At 45.1% G+C, this 15678-nt stretch overlaps 1 protein-coding gene across 11 annotated transcripts in view; it reads left to right on the forward strand.

Moving 5' to 3' along the window:
- The first annotated feature begins 1003 nt into the window (after window positions 1-1003).
- Window positions 1004-15678, forward strand: part of DOCK3 (dedicator of cytokinesis 3) — a 185898-nt gene continuing 171223 nt past the window's right edge. For all 11 annotated transcript variants that reach the window (XM_038149579.1, XM_038149585.1, XM_038149580.1 and 8 more), the window contains exon 1: window positions 1004-1477. In XM_038149579.1, the coding sequence (XP_038005507.1) occupies window positions 1441-1477 (37 nt within the window). In that variant the 5' untranslated portion in view covers window positions 1004-1440. The remainder of the gene's footprint in view (window positions 1478-15678) is intronic.

A 15678-nucleotide genomic window follows, 5' to 3' on the forward strand; every position in this document is an offset into this window, starting at 1 on the left:
AAAACCAAACCAAAACCCAAACAGAAACCTGGCCCTGCTCGGGAAACAGTAGTTGCACGTGTTAAAAAAATAAATAATGAAGGTTTCCACAGCAACCCAAGTTCTGTAGTGCAAGTTGATGACTTTCATTCTGTTTTATTATATAATCAGAGAACAGATATTCTATTAAAAGTGTTGGGTACATCTGAAGTTATATTGTTAAAAGTTTAGTCCAATCCTAAAACTTCACATCAAGCAAGTTGTTTACAAAGGTTTCTGAAAAGGCTGTATAAAAAGTGGTTTTGTGGTGGCTCTGACCGGGGCAAGGGCGCTGGTCTGTCAGAATATTGCCGGGAGTAAAATTTCAGTTGCTGGAAAACTTTTCTATAACTTAGTTCAGCTTTTCCTTTGCTGCGAAGAATTCAAATTCAGTTTTTATGGAAGGAAGCGGAAGCTGAACTTAGAGATGAAATCTAAAGACCGTTTCCAGTTTTGGATACGTGTTCATTGTGGAAACCATGTGAAATTCGCCAGCTCTTTAGAAGCTCTGGAGATAAACGATATCGACAAGAAAACGAAACACGAACACAGTATCAGCCACATTTTGATCTAAACGCTGGTGGTGCCTGGGGTTTGAGGGGCCAGGGGTAGCTGAGCGCTGCCAGGGGCTCGGGGCCGTGTCGCGGGCAGCCCGGGGCGCCGGTCGGGGGTCGGGCCGGCCCCGCTGCTGAGCAACACGGCCGGGCTCGGTGCTGCACTGCGGGCCGGTCTCCCGGGAGCCGCTGGGGCCGGCAGGTGCGGCGGGGATGGGACGGAGCCGGCGATGAGGACGGGGATGGGGACGGGGATGGGGACGGGAGGCTGCCAGGGCCCGGCCGCTCCCCTGCCCGCCCTCAGAGGGCACGCGCCTCCCCGCGCCTCGCGCCCGCGCGCGCCTCGTGCGGCCGCACGGGGACGGGGGGGGGGGGGGGGGGGGGGGGGGGGGGGGGCGGCGCGAGCCGCGCGTGCGCGCCAGGTCCGCCGGGAGCGCGAGGGGGGGCGCGGCAGCCCCGAGTCCTTCAGGCGGCGGCGGCGGGAGCGGCGGCTCGGGAGGAGGAGAACGAGAACGACGAGGAGGGGGCCCGGGGCCGCCGAGCTCCGCGGAGCCGCCGCGTCGGCAGGGCCGGAGCCCGCGGGAGCCGCGCGAGCAGAGGCGCCGGGCCGGCGGCGAGCGGCCGCGGAGGGGAGCGGCGCGGCGGCCGGTACCACCCGGGCGGGCGGGGGGCGACCTCCCCCCGCCCCCCGGCAGCGGCGAAGCGACCCCTCAGCGCAGCCCCGGCCGGAGCGTGGGGCGGGGGCTGCCGGCGCGGCGCCTCCGCTGAGCGCGGGGGAGGAGAAGCCGCCCCCGCTCGATGAGCGGCGCCCGCCCGCCCGCCGCGCTCTGCCCGGGGACCGGCGGCCGCGGCCGAGCCATCCAGCAGCATGTGGAGTCCCACCGAGGAGGAGAAATACGGCGTGGGTAGGTGCTGCCGCATCCCTCCCCCGCCCCGCGCGCCCCCTCCTCTCCCGCCGGACCCCGGGGCTGTGCCGTGCGTGGGGGGGGCGGCTGTTCCCCTCCCCCGGGGCCGGCGGTGGCCGCGGCGCTGCCCCTCAGGTGGAGCCGGGATGGGAGCAGCGCTGGCCGCGGGGGCTGCCCGGCGCTGCCTCCCCTGCCCTGCCCTGCCCGCGCCGCTGGATGGGCTCTGCGTGTGCTTCGCTTCGCGTTATTTCCCCGAGCGCCGCCGCGGCGACGCGAGAGACGAGCGGAGTTCGGGGGCCCGCGCTGGGGTCGGGATCGCACAAATAATCAGAAAACGAGTTGCTGAGCCCTTAATCTACTTAAGCGCGCGGTTCCCTTTTCCCTGCGTTTCCATCTGCGGAGCGAGGCGATGTGCGGATGGAGTTGGGAAGGGGCCGGCGGCGCCGCGGTGTCTTTAGGGGGCGTCGGTGCTGCACCTGCCCGGCCGCGGGGGCGAGGGGCGGCCGGGCCGGGAGCGGGGCCCGGGGCTCTGTGCCTGCGGACTGCGCTGCTTTCCCCTTGTTTTGGGAAATCACATTCTACAGCCGTCTGGCATCGTGGCTGCTCTAATCTGAGGCATCACCGTTGGCGGCTTTGGTTTGTTATTTTAGCGTGTAAATCCCTGATAAAAGCCGAAATGTTACATCTAATGAAGCGGAAGATACAGAATTTCTTTTACTTCGCTTTTTCTCATCTCGATTTATTTTTTCTTAAACTGTTGATTTGTATTATAATAAAACCTACTACTGCTACCCTGATTAGTTACTTAAACGCCTCATTAAATTTATAGTTATCAGTTGTGCATATTGATTTTTAAGTTCCACAGCGTGCAGTGATGATTGATTTCTACAAAATATTTAAAATAGTATCAACAAATTTGCTACATGATCTGTTAACCGGAACTGTTAAAGTGGGATTTTAGCAATTAATTTGTGAGCAATTAGAAGCCTTAATGCCTTTTTGTTAAAATGCTTTCTGTTAATTTAATAATTAAAAATACTTCTTGTTAATTTTTCATCTTGTACAGCAAATATTTTGCTTGGTACATCCCACTTGTCTTCATAGTAAAGAGAGATGAAGCAAATCACTTTTGTTTAAAAACAATAAAATCAAATGCAGCATCAGATGAGAACCTGTAAGTGTAGGGAGATATAAACAGGTGGCAGAAAATAACACCTGGAAGTCGTTGATTCCAGTCGTGTTGCTGTGTCTGTTGGTCACTGGGAGTATATGAAGTTAACAAGCCCTGATGCATCCCAGCTGGATGTGTTCAGGAATACCAAGTTGTTTTGCTGGGTTTTTTAATGTAGTTGATGCTGTACTTTTTTTCATACCTCGTCTGCTGGGCAAGGGCCACCTCTGTTACCCTAAGATGTAACTGACTATAATTGTAATGGATGCTTCAAAAAATAATTATCTGTCTTCCAAATCATGTTGTTTTCCTTCTGTTTCTGTAGTTGTTTTTCTTTGCCACATCGCAGGGTTTGATATTCAGTGTTTGTTTTTGTGTTTGGCCCATGTGCTCAAATAAGAAAATCCTTGTTTTACCTTGATCAAAAAAACAGGTGAACTAATTTTTTTACGCAGATATTGGAAAAGAAAAGCTGGGAAATCTCCAGTCAGGTTGTAAACAAGGGAAAAGGCATGTGGAAGGGAGAGCAGTGAATGAAAACAAGTGTGATTTCAGTGATGTTCCCTGGGCTGGAGAACATTCCTCTAAGGATGGGGATTTTTCTTTTGCAGACACAGCACACCTGTAGGTAGGGCTGAGGTAACAGCTGAGTTGTGCAAGTTTTGGTGCTCTCTAGGCAAGCTTTTTTTATTCTTGAGTAGCTTTAATTACTTTTCCTGTAATTGAAATTTGTTGATAATCCTCTAGAGAAGGAAAATAGGTGAAAAATGCTGCTTATACCTGGAGTTTAGTTACTACAAGTGAGGAGTGGCATCTCAGTTTTTCAAAAGTAGATCTGTCATTGCTGGCTGGAAGGGTAATTTTTGTGCATTTGAAGCACATGGTCTGCAGAAGGTGTGGACCTGAGGGTTTGCTGCTGGGAGGTGCATTGGCAAAAAAAAAAAAAATAGTGTGGGGGGGAATAGCAGCGTAAATTATCCTGATTCCACAAGTAATATGTGCAAAAATAATCTTCTTGGCATGAGTCACTGTTCTGAGCTTATGCCTTTGGGCTTGAGTAGTTTGGGTTTGGTTAGAGCAGTCTCTGTTCAAAAAGCCACCGTGTGTTTTCTCTGTGCTCCTGCTAAACCATGCACAGTTTAAAGATTTGCCTTTGGGTTAAGGCAATAAACTTTCTGTCTCTGTTGATGTAAGCTGAGCGGGATCAGTTATTTCTGGAATACCACAAAGAGGTTCCTGGTGGAACAGAAAGGCACATCTGGGCATCCAGGCCTTTGACATAGCTGCTCTTGTGTACCAAGGCAAGGGAAAGTGCCATTTATAGTGGTTCATCCCGATGCTGTTTCTTTGTTGCAAGTAGGTTGTGCTCTGTTGCCTTACCTGGGTGGCTGGCTCAGGGGTGATAATTCACAGAATCTGATCCTTCGGAAAGACACCGCGTTCCCCTCTCAGCACCTGGCTGTGGAAGGGCTTTGTGTTCTGCTCTGGCTTCCGGGGAGCATCGAAGGCATTTCCCCTGTGCTGGCTGGAGCCCCTCAGCAGATACTCCTGTGCAGCCACAGGCTCTCGGCTGCAGGAGAATCTGTCACATTTCCTGCTGGGAACCTTGGTGCCTTTTGGCCGGTTCTGGAGCCCTCTGTGCCTACCTGCAATTAAAAGAAGTTTCCCACACTTGCAATACAACACCGTTGCATTGCCCAGTTCTCAAACAAATCACTGCATGCATCTGCAGCAAAGATATTAAAAGATTGCTCAGGATATTTCTAAATAAATTAAACACTCTCCTAACAACCTTGAAGATCTTCCTTGATTTTATTTCTCAGCTGCTATAGCAACTACCTGGTAGCTGTTGTGAGTAATTCCCCTCTATTTAGAAATACTTATATTCAGTGCCTCTAATCCCAACTCTACTTTTAAAACTTGAGACTTGCTGAAGCAAAGCAGACAGTTCTTCCACAGGTGCTTAAGGCGGCCAGTGATGAACACAATTAATAGGAATTCTGAACTGATTATTGAAGATAATGCTCTCTAGCCCTCTAGTGTTTTAGTATTTTTAAAGCAGTCTCTGTCTCTAGGAAAATATTTATTAAAGTGATCCGATTAGTTTGTTTAGTCTTAAAAAGCAAGTACTAAATATTAATGTATTAAAAGAAAAAGTTAAATAAAGCTCTAGTAAACAACATTTGGCTACTGCGTAAGAGCTGATTATTTCATTAGGTTTTCAGTTTTTGCTCTTTTATTTTTGTGCAAGGAGCACATTTAGGTGGCTCTCAGGAAAGTTTTTTGTTTGTTTTTGTTGGTTTTTTTTAAATGTGATTGATGCTGTATCAACATGCCACTTTGTATGGCTGACCATATTAAATATGTATGTATTAAGTCATGGAGGAGAAGGAGAACCTGCCTGCATCAACAGAATCTGTTCTTAGTTTATTCAAAGAATTAGGGTTAAAATCTGTTCTTTAAAAATGTTTTAAAATCTTTATTTTCACTGCTTACTTGGTAGCAATGAAAAATAAATCCATAAGCACAAATACATACAACTAAACTTTCCCTCGTTCTTACTGAGAAGGGATGGAACATCGCCATGTCCTAGTTACAGTTTTGTACTGCAGCTTTTTGATCAGTATCTTGATTTTCTTTTTTTTCCCCCCCTTGTCACTAAACTTTGGCTCGCACACTTCCAGTTCATGTTTATGCTCGGAAAACAGGACTGCAGAACTTACCAAAGTCTTCCTTCCTTCCTCGGGGCTTTTGGCACAAGACCCTGCCTTAGCTGTTCATCCAGAGGCAGCTGCTGAAGGGGGCTATGAGTGGCACTGTGGTTTCACTCGCTCGCTGGAGTGGTTTGTTGCAGGTTTAAAAATGAAAAGTTTCAGAGAGGTAGAGAAAAGTCCCTCTCCCAAATTAGGAAAATGCCCATTGTTTATATGGGAAGCAATATCAATCCTTGCATCAGGTGCCGTGTTAGGGACATAGGTTATATTTCATTTTCTCTCCTGTGTCGCTGTGCCAGGGGATGTAATTGTCTGGCAGCAGGAGGGAGGTGACTAAGGATATTCTTCAGAGATCTGTCTTGGAACCAAAACTACGTGCAGGGATGCACTTTGAAACCTTCTGTGCTCCACTGCTTTGGGAAGTGCTGCTGGTACCTGGGGACTTGCTCAGGAAAATGGGATGATCCAGGGATTGGAGTAATTTCCATTCAGTACTTTGCTCCTAAGGGCCTTTTTTTACCTGTAGGCCTTAAGAATGAGCAAAGGAATTTGTCAGTCAGGGATCATAAAGGAAATGTATATGTGTTATTTAACTGGATGGGAAATGAATCACACCTTGAAATGTCTCAGGAAAAGAGCACCTCCCAAGATGCACCTGGTGGGATACTATCATGTAGAGAGGAGAGGTTACTAAAGTGTCATTAAATGTGGTGGGCTACTTCAGCTCCAGAGTAGGGTAAATCTGGAATGCTGTGAGTGCTGATAGAACTTGGAGATTAAATGTCCTGTTTTGTGGCAAGAGTTTAATATAGTTTGGCTTGTCTGTTCTAGAAAAGACTAAGCTGAAGGCATTGTGGTTAGGCCAGCTCTCATGAAGAGCTGATTTGCAGAACTGGATGAGAATTACCTGTTAGATATCACTACTTTGAGATTATCTAAATACCAGTTGTTCACAAATGAATTTGCAGTAGAAATTAGCCAAAACTTTCTAAATACAGGAGGAATGAAGTTGAGAAGCAAATTGCTCACAAAGGCAGGAAGTGAGATGTGTATGCTTACCAGTTCCTTGCATGGTTTGTATAGGAATGTGGGGGTGATCCTGGAGTAAGATGTGATAGCAGTGCAATATGGGGTTTAAATTTGGATGTTTTGATGGGTTTTAGAGCAATTTTCTCCATCTCTTTTTTATTGTGCTGCATTAGGTATTCAGTAAAGACCTGCAGGGCTTCAGCCGCTGGCCAGTAGGGTGGGGGCAAAAGCACTTCCTCCCCGAGCTTATCCCCAGCACAGAAGGGATTTTGTTTTTAGAATGATTTTGTAAGGGTGGAAATACTTTGGTGTTCAGGCTTTTTGTCCTCACCTAACAATACAGCCAGTAACAAGAGACATTTTATGATGTGAGTTGGCAAACTTGGATAACTTTTCCTCCATGTTTAATGGAAATAGGGTTGGGTGGGGAAGAACTTGAAATTGGAATTTCTGTGCATAGTAGTGCAAATTTAAAGCTTCTGACTTGCTGAAAAAAAAAGGTTAATCAGGTTCTGTCAGGTGTTTCTTGTGTGCTGTGGGCTTAAATTCATTGTTCAAGTGTTCAGAGTGAAATTGGTGAGGAAATTTAAAATCATTTCTCTTTTGAACCACTTAAGGGATAGAAAGTTGGTGTGTGAGTATGGAGTGATGGTGCGGGTTGTGGTTTGCAGCTCTATGTGGGAATAGAGGAAGGATGACTTTTTATTAGTCCTCTAAAAGCAACTTCCTTAGGGCACAGTCAATGGCACAGCTCAGCTGGACTTGAGTCTCAGTACCCTTGCAAAGCCTTTTCTTCAGCAATTCTGCCCTTACCAAGTCAGACTCCAGTGCAGACATCAGGGAAACATGTAAGAACTATTACCAGAATTTGTAATTACAAAATTCTCTACCATGTATTTGCTGGCATTTCAAAACCCACAAGAGGGGGATAATTGGGAATGAGGAAGTTTTCTGTGTTCATATGCACAGTGACATGTAGATGGACAAGCTTTTATGATTAACACATTAAATAGCTATTTGGAAATGGTTCTCATACAGAAGAGCTGTAACTGCCTGATGGGACCAACAACTGGTGTTATTGGTGGCCATATGTATTCCATAGATCTGTTCTCTTGAGAAATAGGAGCACTTTTCAGATGTGGGTGTGAAAACACCAGAGAATGGGAAGTCTGTGGAAGCTTATTTAGCTCTTTGAAGAGACTGATGCAACTTTTCCCTCCTTCTCCAGAGACATTTTTCTTTAGTTTGCGTGGTTACTATGTTTGTTGTGTTCTTCTCTCAGCTGTGCTGTGCACTTAGGAAGAGGCCAAAGGAAGCATACCATGGGATCTTGGTCCAAAACCAGTTGTGATTGACAGTGGTCTTTCTACTGATTGTTTTTAAGTTATGAATCAACCTTCATCTCACAACATTTCTCACTTTGTTCTGTTTCAAAATTTGTCTGCTCACTGAACCTCAGGACAAATACAAAATATCTCACTCAAGTGCCTGATGTTAAAATCAAACCTCTGTTCAAGTTTTTCCATGTCAAAATGAACTTTGTGAGGTTTTCTGACATCCTGAAAGCATCTCTAAAGTTCTTTTGGCCGTAATTCCTTCCTCTTAGACATGCTTTAGTGTTTGTTCAAACAGTAAGTCCTTAGTCCAAACTTAGGGAATATATTTGGAAGGCAGGGAACCGAGGCTTTGAGCAAACTGAGTGCTTTCCAGTGCAGTTGTGAGGTGATTACTTATTCCAAGGATAAGACTTCCCTGCATCCCTCTTCAGCTTTTAACTACTTTTTCTTTTCTTGAGTCTTTCTGGATATTAAGCCTTAAGAAAAGCTTATGACAAGTGGTGCCAGCTAACTCTTGGTGATTAAAAGCAGGCCTTTGTGCTTTCAGAGGTAAGCTGGTGCTCTCTGAAACATCTAGACAAACCTTAATTTTTATTTCAGTGCAAGGAAGCTTGGGCACTAAATGCATTTAGTGTTGGCAGGAGGCAGTTGATGGAGTGGTGAATTATTTTATTTTCTTTCTGTTGAATGTAAGTCCCTGAGCTACCCAAGGTGCCAGAGTGTAGCACAGAGTGCTTTGGCAGGTGCCTCACTGTTCTGGAAACCTCTTGTGGCTGTGTTTTTGTGCAGCAGGGCCCTTCTTCCCTCTCAAAATGTTTATGAACAAGATGTTTATGGGTACCTGCAGTTTTAGTTTTCTGAACCTGATAAAGGAACCCTTGAATTCACATCAGAGAAACCCAGAACTGCTAAATAGAAGGCAGTTGCAAGACTGTTTGGGTGACAGTGCACATGGTCCTTTGCCTTGCTGGGTGGGCTGCCCGAACAAGTGGTGAAGGGAGCAGAGAGCCTTTCATAGGAGAATATCTCAGACAGTGCTGGATACTCCCTGTAGGGAGCAATGTCTGTTTCCAGTAACTGAGTCTGCGTGTGGGGGGATAGGAGGAGATGTTTCTGTTTCACCCATCTCTTGCTTTGTGGCGAAAAATGCCTGTGGAAGTGTCTGCAGAAAGCTGTCCACTTCACCTAGGCACTGCTTTGTGTATGTGTGGCTGCGTTACATGCACAGAGAGTGTAGGCTCAGGTGAGAAAGTTTCAGCCAGAGTGGGACAAGTAACCCAAAAATATATGAATTACTGGAAAAAAGGGTTACTGAAAACTGTGGTTTGAACTTTGGTGCATCTTTGTGTTTTGTTTCTATCTCTAAATGCTTGTGGTCTGAATGATTGGTGGCCTGAATTTTGATAAACCAAAGATAAAACAGTATAGTTCTGCTGGACCTGTTAGAGCTGGATCAATATTTTTGTGAAGTAATCTTGCCCTGACACCTGCTGTTGCTGTACAGAATGGAGCTGGGCACTGCCTGTGGGCCTGGCGTGATGAGAGATGAGGGGAATCCTCTCCATGCTTGTGCCTCTGTTTAAAGGTGATGCTGTGAGGCCATTCCTCCAGCAGGGACTTGTTAGAGTGGGGCGAGCTGTCCTGGGACCTGGAAAGGTCCTGGCACTGCTGTGCTTGGCCCTGCTGTGTGTGCAGAGCACCCACTGGGAACCTGCCTGCTGGGGAAACTCCTCTGGCAGTGTGTGGTGATCTGCAGCCAGCCATCCATCCATCCATCCATCCATCCATCCATCCATCCATCCATCCATCCATCCATCCATCCATCCATCCACCCACCCACCCACCCACCCACCATCCTCCTGCCCCTTGCTCCAGCTCAGCCCTTCCCAGTGCACTGATCTGAGGGGAGGGGCCATTTGTTTTTCTTTTTAACAGATCAGGTTGGTAATCTCTGTGGTCCAAGGGGTTTATGCCAAGGAAGATTGTGTTTCAAGCACTGGTCTTGCAGAAACAGCTTCTCTTTGGACTCTGGGGCAGAGGAGGTAGAAAATAGCCTTCTCTCTTTCTTCATCACAGCAAGGCCCCAAACTGCAACTATTGATCTTGTTGGGTTTGTTTGGTTTGGTTTTGGCTTTTTCTCCCCCACTTCTGGAGTGGCTGTATTTCTGGCAGAAGACTGTATTCTCCTTTTAATCGGGAAAAATGGTTTATTAAATAAAAACAAATTATAACATAATAATTTAATAAGAATAAATTAACAACAATAATAATATAAACCTGTATGGAGGACACAATAAGAGAAAAGGAGGATTTCCCCAACATGTCAGATGATGTTGATAGCATTAAATAATGCATGTTTGCTTCAGTCAAGATTGGAAGAGTTAAAAATAATGAAAAGAAAGCATTTTCAATTTTGTCAGTCAAATGCTTTTTTTTTTTGTATTTTAGTTGCAAACCAAAAAAGTCAAAGTTCTTATGGGGTAGATTGACAGGTTTCATAGATGTCTTCAGCAGAGTTCTTGTGTAGCAGCCAGTACAGGCTGGCTCTGTTTATGGAGTTCTCAGCTAAAATGCAGGAGCTGTATGCTGGTAAATATACTTTTATAAATCTGCCCTATCCTTCCCTTCCTGCTGCTTGTTGTGCAAACTGACCATAAATGCCCGGGTAGCTTTAATGTGTTAAAAACTTATTGAACAGATAGACGGGAGAGCTGAAAGTCTCACGCTGTAGCCTGTGCAGAAGGGGACGCGCTGGAAGGTGCTGTGGGGTGATCCCTGAGGTTTTGCATGTGTGAACAGGAGCCAGCGGTGTTCTCCTGTAGGCAGCAACATCCCTGGCTGTGCTCCTGGGCACCTCCATGGTGATGGAAATTCTCTCTTCCTCTTTAGTTGCTCTGGGGCTGCACCTCGCAGTAGGAGGGGTGAGGAGGTGGGAACACAGGGGAGAGAGGAGGGTCTGTACGATCCAGCGTGGTACAGACTGGGAAGTGGAGCATGGGAAAGGATTGGCTTATGGATAGCTGCTGTCTAGGGAGGTACAGAGAGACAGGGCCAGGCACTTCTCAGAGCTGCAGGGTGAAAGGAGGAGCCGTGGGGGCACATTCTAGTCAGGACAGTGATTCCCACAGTGCATGTGGGAAAGCCCTGGAGCAGGGTGCCTAGAGAGGTGGTGCAATCTCCACCCTCCAGGAGAGTCAAAACTTGATTGGTTTCTTACCTTGTTTCCTGGTGTTGAACAGTTAAGTGTTCAACAGGCTCACGTTTGCAGCCTGTGGAGTGCAGCAGTGCAGAGCAGCTCCTCACCTCTCTGGGCAGAGCCTGCTCAGTGTTCTCTTTGCAAGCTGGGTATTGGAAAGAGGGGGAAGGTTTCGGAAACTGAAACAGCCTTTGCCTCTCTTTAAAAGGCAGAAAAAGCCTGCTGCATTTGCTTCCTGCATAGAGGGAATGAGGGATGGGTGAATGAACTGATGGAATGGAGTGACAGGAAGAGGATGAAGTAACAGGATAGACCCTTGCAAAGCTGGGAGCTCAAGACCAGTTCCTTAACACAGCAAAGGCAGTGGACAACACTGTGGGTTTTGGTCCGTTCCTTCTCTCCCACGTCCTGCCACCAGGATGTGCAAAACTATTTTAAACAGCTCATGATTTTTGAGCCAATCTCTATTTTTATCTTGGAGGGCAGGGGAAGGATGCTTGCAATCCTTTGCTCTGCTACTGAATGATCACCTTTCTTCTCAGGCATCTGTTTCTTTTTTTGCAGGAATATTGTCCTGGTGCTGCTATGACTCAGTAGAAAGAGGCGGTGTTGCTAGGCAGCGGGTGAGCACTTTGCAGATGCCATGTGATGGCAGTAAGCTGCCTTGGAATAATCCATTGGTGGCAGTATTCCTGGCTGAGGTTCTGTACTGCACAAAGAAAGAAGCATCTCTGACAGGAGCAGATGCTGCCTAGCAACTGCCACTGCTCCCCGAGCAGCCTGAAATACCTTCACTTAATTGTACTGTAATTTTGGCAATACACAGAACCCAAAGTGCAACGCCTTGCTTTCAGTTCTGAAGTATCTTCTTCTTCATCAAAATTTGGCATAAAAGTTCATAAAGACCATTAATAAGGTCAAAAAATTTTAGCCTTCTTCTAAATCATGTCTTTTGTTTAATCTGTACTTTTCGATTGTAATGTTTGGATGGCTTTTAATCAGCTTTTGATAATCTTTTTTGTGTGTGTGTATTACATTAGTGCCTGGCAATTCCAATCGGATTAGAGCCCTGTTCTGTGTCATGTGTACCAGTACACTCTGCAAGAAATGCCTCTTCTGCAAAAACTTCATGTTTTATTTGGGTTTTTAAGGTGTAATTGGATATATCCTCTCTTCCATATTGAAATGATTCATGTTGTCATCTTGCTTAAACACAGGAGTGTTTTACAAGTGCTGGACCTTGGGGTCTGTTCCCTTTATTCTTTGTGGACGTACTTCTGAATGAGACCTGGACTTGCAAATAAACCTGCAAGTCTCAGATTCATTTCTGGCAAATAATTGAAACCCTAACCCGCAATTAATAACTTAAATACTTGAAAGGTGTATTGTGAGGATGTAAACATTATTTTAGGTATTTGTAGAATAAAATAGAAATGTTTTACTTTTCATTTCCTCATGGTTCTGCTCTCTTGTCAAATATTATCAGACTCTAACTGTGCAATCTACGAAGCTGCCAGGTTTAATCAAGCAGTTCCACAAAGGAAAAAATTAATCATATTGGCCTTTAATTTTGCAGGGAAAAGGTTTGTGGTTCTGAGAGAGGCTCAGACTGGAAGGCATGGGGAGGTTTGGGAAGTATTAATTCAGTGCTGCCCGTAGGCGTGGTTGTGCAACACAGTTGCCTCACAGAAAGGTAAAGCTAAATCTCTCCTCTCTCTTGGCCTCTGTGGGATCGTTTGTGTCAGTGCTGGTTTTCCTGCCCAGTCATCCTGCCCTAACCTGGAGACTGTTCCCTCTGCCATCCCTAAATGCAAAAATCCACATCTGCTCTTCTTGGAAAATACATTATTAAGCAAAGGTAGCTTAGAAGATTCTCAAAACACAAACACCATGGAGTGGAAGAATAAAAATGGTTGGCTCACTTGTTTAATACAATTCCTGGGAGTGTTGGTGACACTAGAGCCAAACAAGTGAACCCCCATTTCTGTGTGATGGAAGAGTCATGTGGAGTTCTGGGCTGATGGGGCTGTTAAAAGTTGATGTGGTTCCACAACATTTGGGTGGCTCCATGGAAGGAAATGTACAGAAAATGCTACTATATACATATATAAAATGAATACAAATAAAAACCTTCTTTTAGGAAGGCCCAGTCCACCGATGTCTCAAGCTGGAGGAAGCCACATCCTTGCCGTGTGTTCTAATACCCTTCATTCCCTTCCTTGTTTTAGCTTCTGTGAGGGAAAAGGTGTTGGATTTAGAGCCATTTTTGGTCTCACCTGGTGACTCTTGGGTTACATGGAGCCTTTATTATCATCTGGGTATTATAGGGAAGAAAATAAAGTTTATCTTATTTAGCTCTTAAACCTAGCATATATTGTGTCAAACTAGACACTTTTAATAGCTGGATTAATTGGAAAAAGTTATTTTACGGAAAGGTACATGCTCATCATAATATTGTGCTTATCATAATATTAGTTTATCAGTTTGGAGTAATTACATTATTTTCTTAAATATTAAATATGAGATAATTTAATAATGATCTAGTATTTAACTCAATGTTTAATACTCATAAATCTAAATCAATCTTATGCTCAGGGACTGACTTGTGTTCTGTGTTAACTGGTGACAAGGAGTAGCAGTTGAATACAAAATGCTGTATAAGGACTGTGAAATCTCAGAGTTTGTGTTTGCCCTAAGTAAACACATACTCCGTATTGTTAGCTGGTGTGATAGAGGTGTGAGTTTAAAACATGCTTCTGTGTTCCAAAGCATAAATTACACCATCAGAGGACTTGAGAACTTTGACGCTTGTAGCACAGAACACAATTCAGTGTCTGCTCGGTGTGATTGTACCTTGCCAAGGTATTTTGGGTATGGAGCAATACAACTGCAGCTGTGCCTCTCCCTTGTGTTCTCCCTGCCATTCCTCCTGGAATGGGTTTAGTTGAAGATCTTCTGAGGGATGGTCAGTGCATTATCTGAATAACTACAAGCTGACTGTAGTATGCTCAGTAATTTTTTATAAAAATTAAATTACATACTTTAACCTGAAATACTTGTTCTGCAAGTGTCATCTTAAAATATTGCAAGCTACCAGAATTTTAATAAGGAAGATAATAATATTACAATGAGTTGAGAACTGGAAAAAAACTGTCATGAAGCCCAAGATCTTTTTTAAATGGAGATGTGTTGAAAATTCATGAAATTACAATTTTCTCCCCCAAATTAACCTATAGAGTCCATTAAATTATGGCCTTACCAACATCTTATGATAAAGAAAAATCAAAATGTTGTTTAGCATATTGTATCTGTTCCAGTAGCAATGATTTCTATTGTGGATGAGAAAACCTGGGGAAAAAATAATTTTTAAAAGCCTGATGTAATGATTTAGAGACACATAGTTTAGATTTGGAGAAGGAAAAAAGAAACAATGTAAACATGGAAAGCTCTTGGACTGGTTTTTTTTCAGCCCTCACTTAAATAAGTTCTTTTGATTTTCATTGTTACATCTTGGACAGTGAGGAGGGAAAGGGCTCTTTTCCTTCATGAAAATAAACAAATTACTCATGAGCTGAACTGATATTATGTAGTGTAAATAGACTATTATGCAAGATCAAAATATTTTTGTAGTCTTCAGTGAAATGTAACCTATTTCTAAAATAGGTTAAAAATAAGAAAGTACACGAGAAGCCATATAGCCCTGTCAGTTCATTGCATAACTTTGAGTAAATGCTAAGGAAAAAAAGCTGTTTTAAGGGAATGAGCAGCTGGATGTGTTGGGCTGGGTAGTTCTCTGGCGTTTCTCTGTTGTCCTGGGTTTTCCCGCCGTTGATGTGACAAATGTGACACATTGCTATTACTGTGGTTATCAGGGCATTGGCATCCATTTGAGAAGAGAAATGATCAGCGGCAGCACTGCAGCCAGGTGAGACTGGGTGAGCGGGTCGGGACACGGGAACCTGAGTTGGAAAGAATGACAAGAGCAAGATACATTTTAAATTCTCTCACTGCAAAAATGAAACCACCTCTGTGGCTGGCAGCCGAAAGTAACAATGACACAGGTGAAATCTGATTCAGCGTTTCTCTGTGAGTTGTGCTCTTCTCTGTGCCATCCTGGTGTTCGGATGGGGTCCCAAAGCAGTCACTGGCACAGGACAGCAGAAGCTCAGGCTTTGATCATCGCAGCATTGCAGCCCCGTGCCATTGCCGGTGTCCTGCCCCGGCCCTGGCTGCAGTCGGGGTGGAGCTTTGCCCAGGCTCCGCTGCTTCCTGGGATGGGGCCTGGCAGAGCCGAGGCTGGGGCACGTCCATAGAGTTGTCTGGTGGCTTTGGAGCTTGAGTGATTATTTAATTTCTGTCATCCGCAGTATCTCGTGAGGAGTTTCACAGTTTGTGTGCTGTATGGAAAAGTACTTTAAGTTCTGAACTCTGCTGCTTCGTTTGACACTGCTTTGCCTTTTGAACTGGAAGAGGTGAATAGCAACAGTTCCCTGTGCACCTTCTGTCAGTTATCCCCTCTCCACCCTTTCAGCCTTCCTGGTACAGAAGTCCCATCTTGGTTTACAATCAATCACATAAAAGTCCTTATTCAGAACATATGCTATGTTCTCTCTCGCTTCTTTCTACCTATTTTTATGCTTTTCAGTCCTTTTTGGCAAAGGGGAAAACTGGCATGTGGGGTTCATTGGGAATTTTGTGCAGTACTGTGGGTAATGGTGTCTTCCCTTTTTCCCCAAGACAATATTCTGTGTGAT

The sequence above is a fragment of the Motacilla alba genome, chromosome 12 (genome assembly GCF_015832195.1).
Source record: "Motacilla alba alba isolate MOTALB_02 chromosome 12, Motacilla_alba_V1.0_pri, whole genome shotgun sequence".
NCBI lineage: Eukaryota > Metazoa > Chordata > Aves > Passeriformes > Motacillidae > Motacilla > Motacilla alba.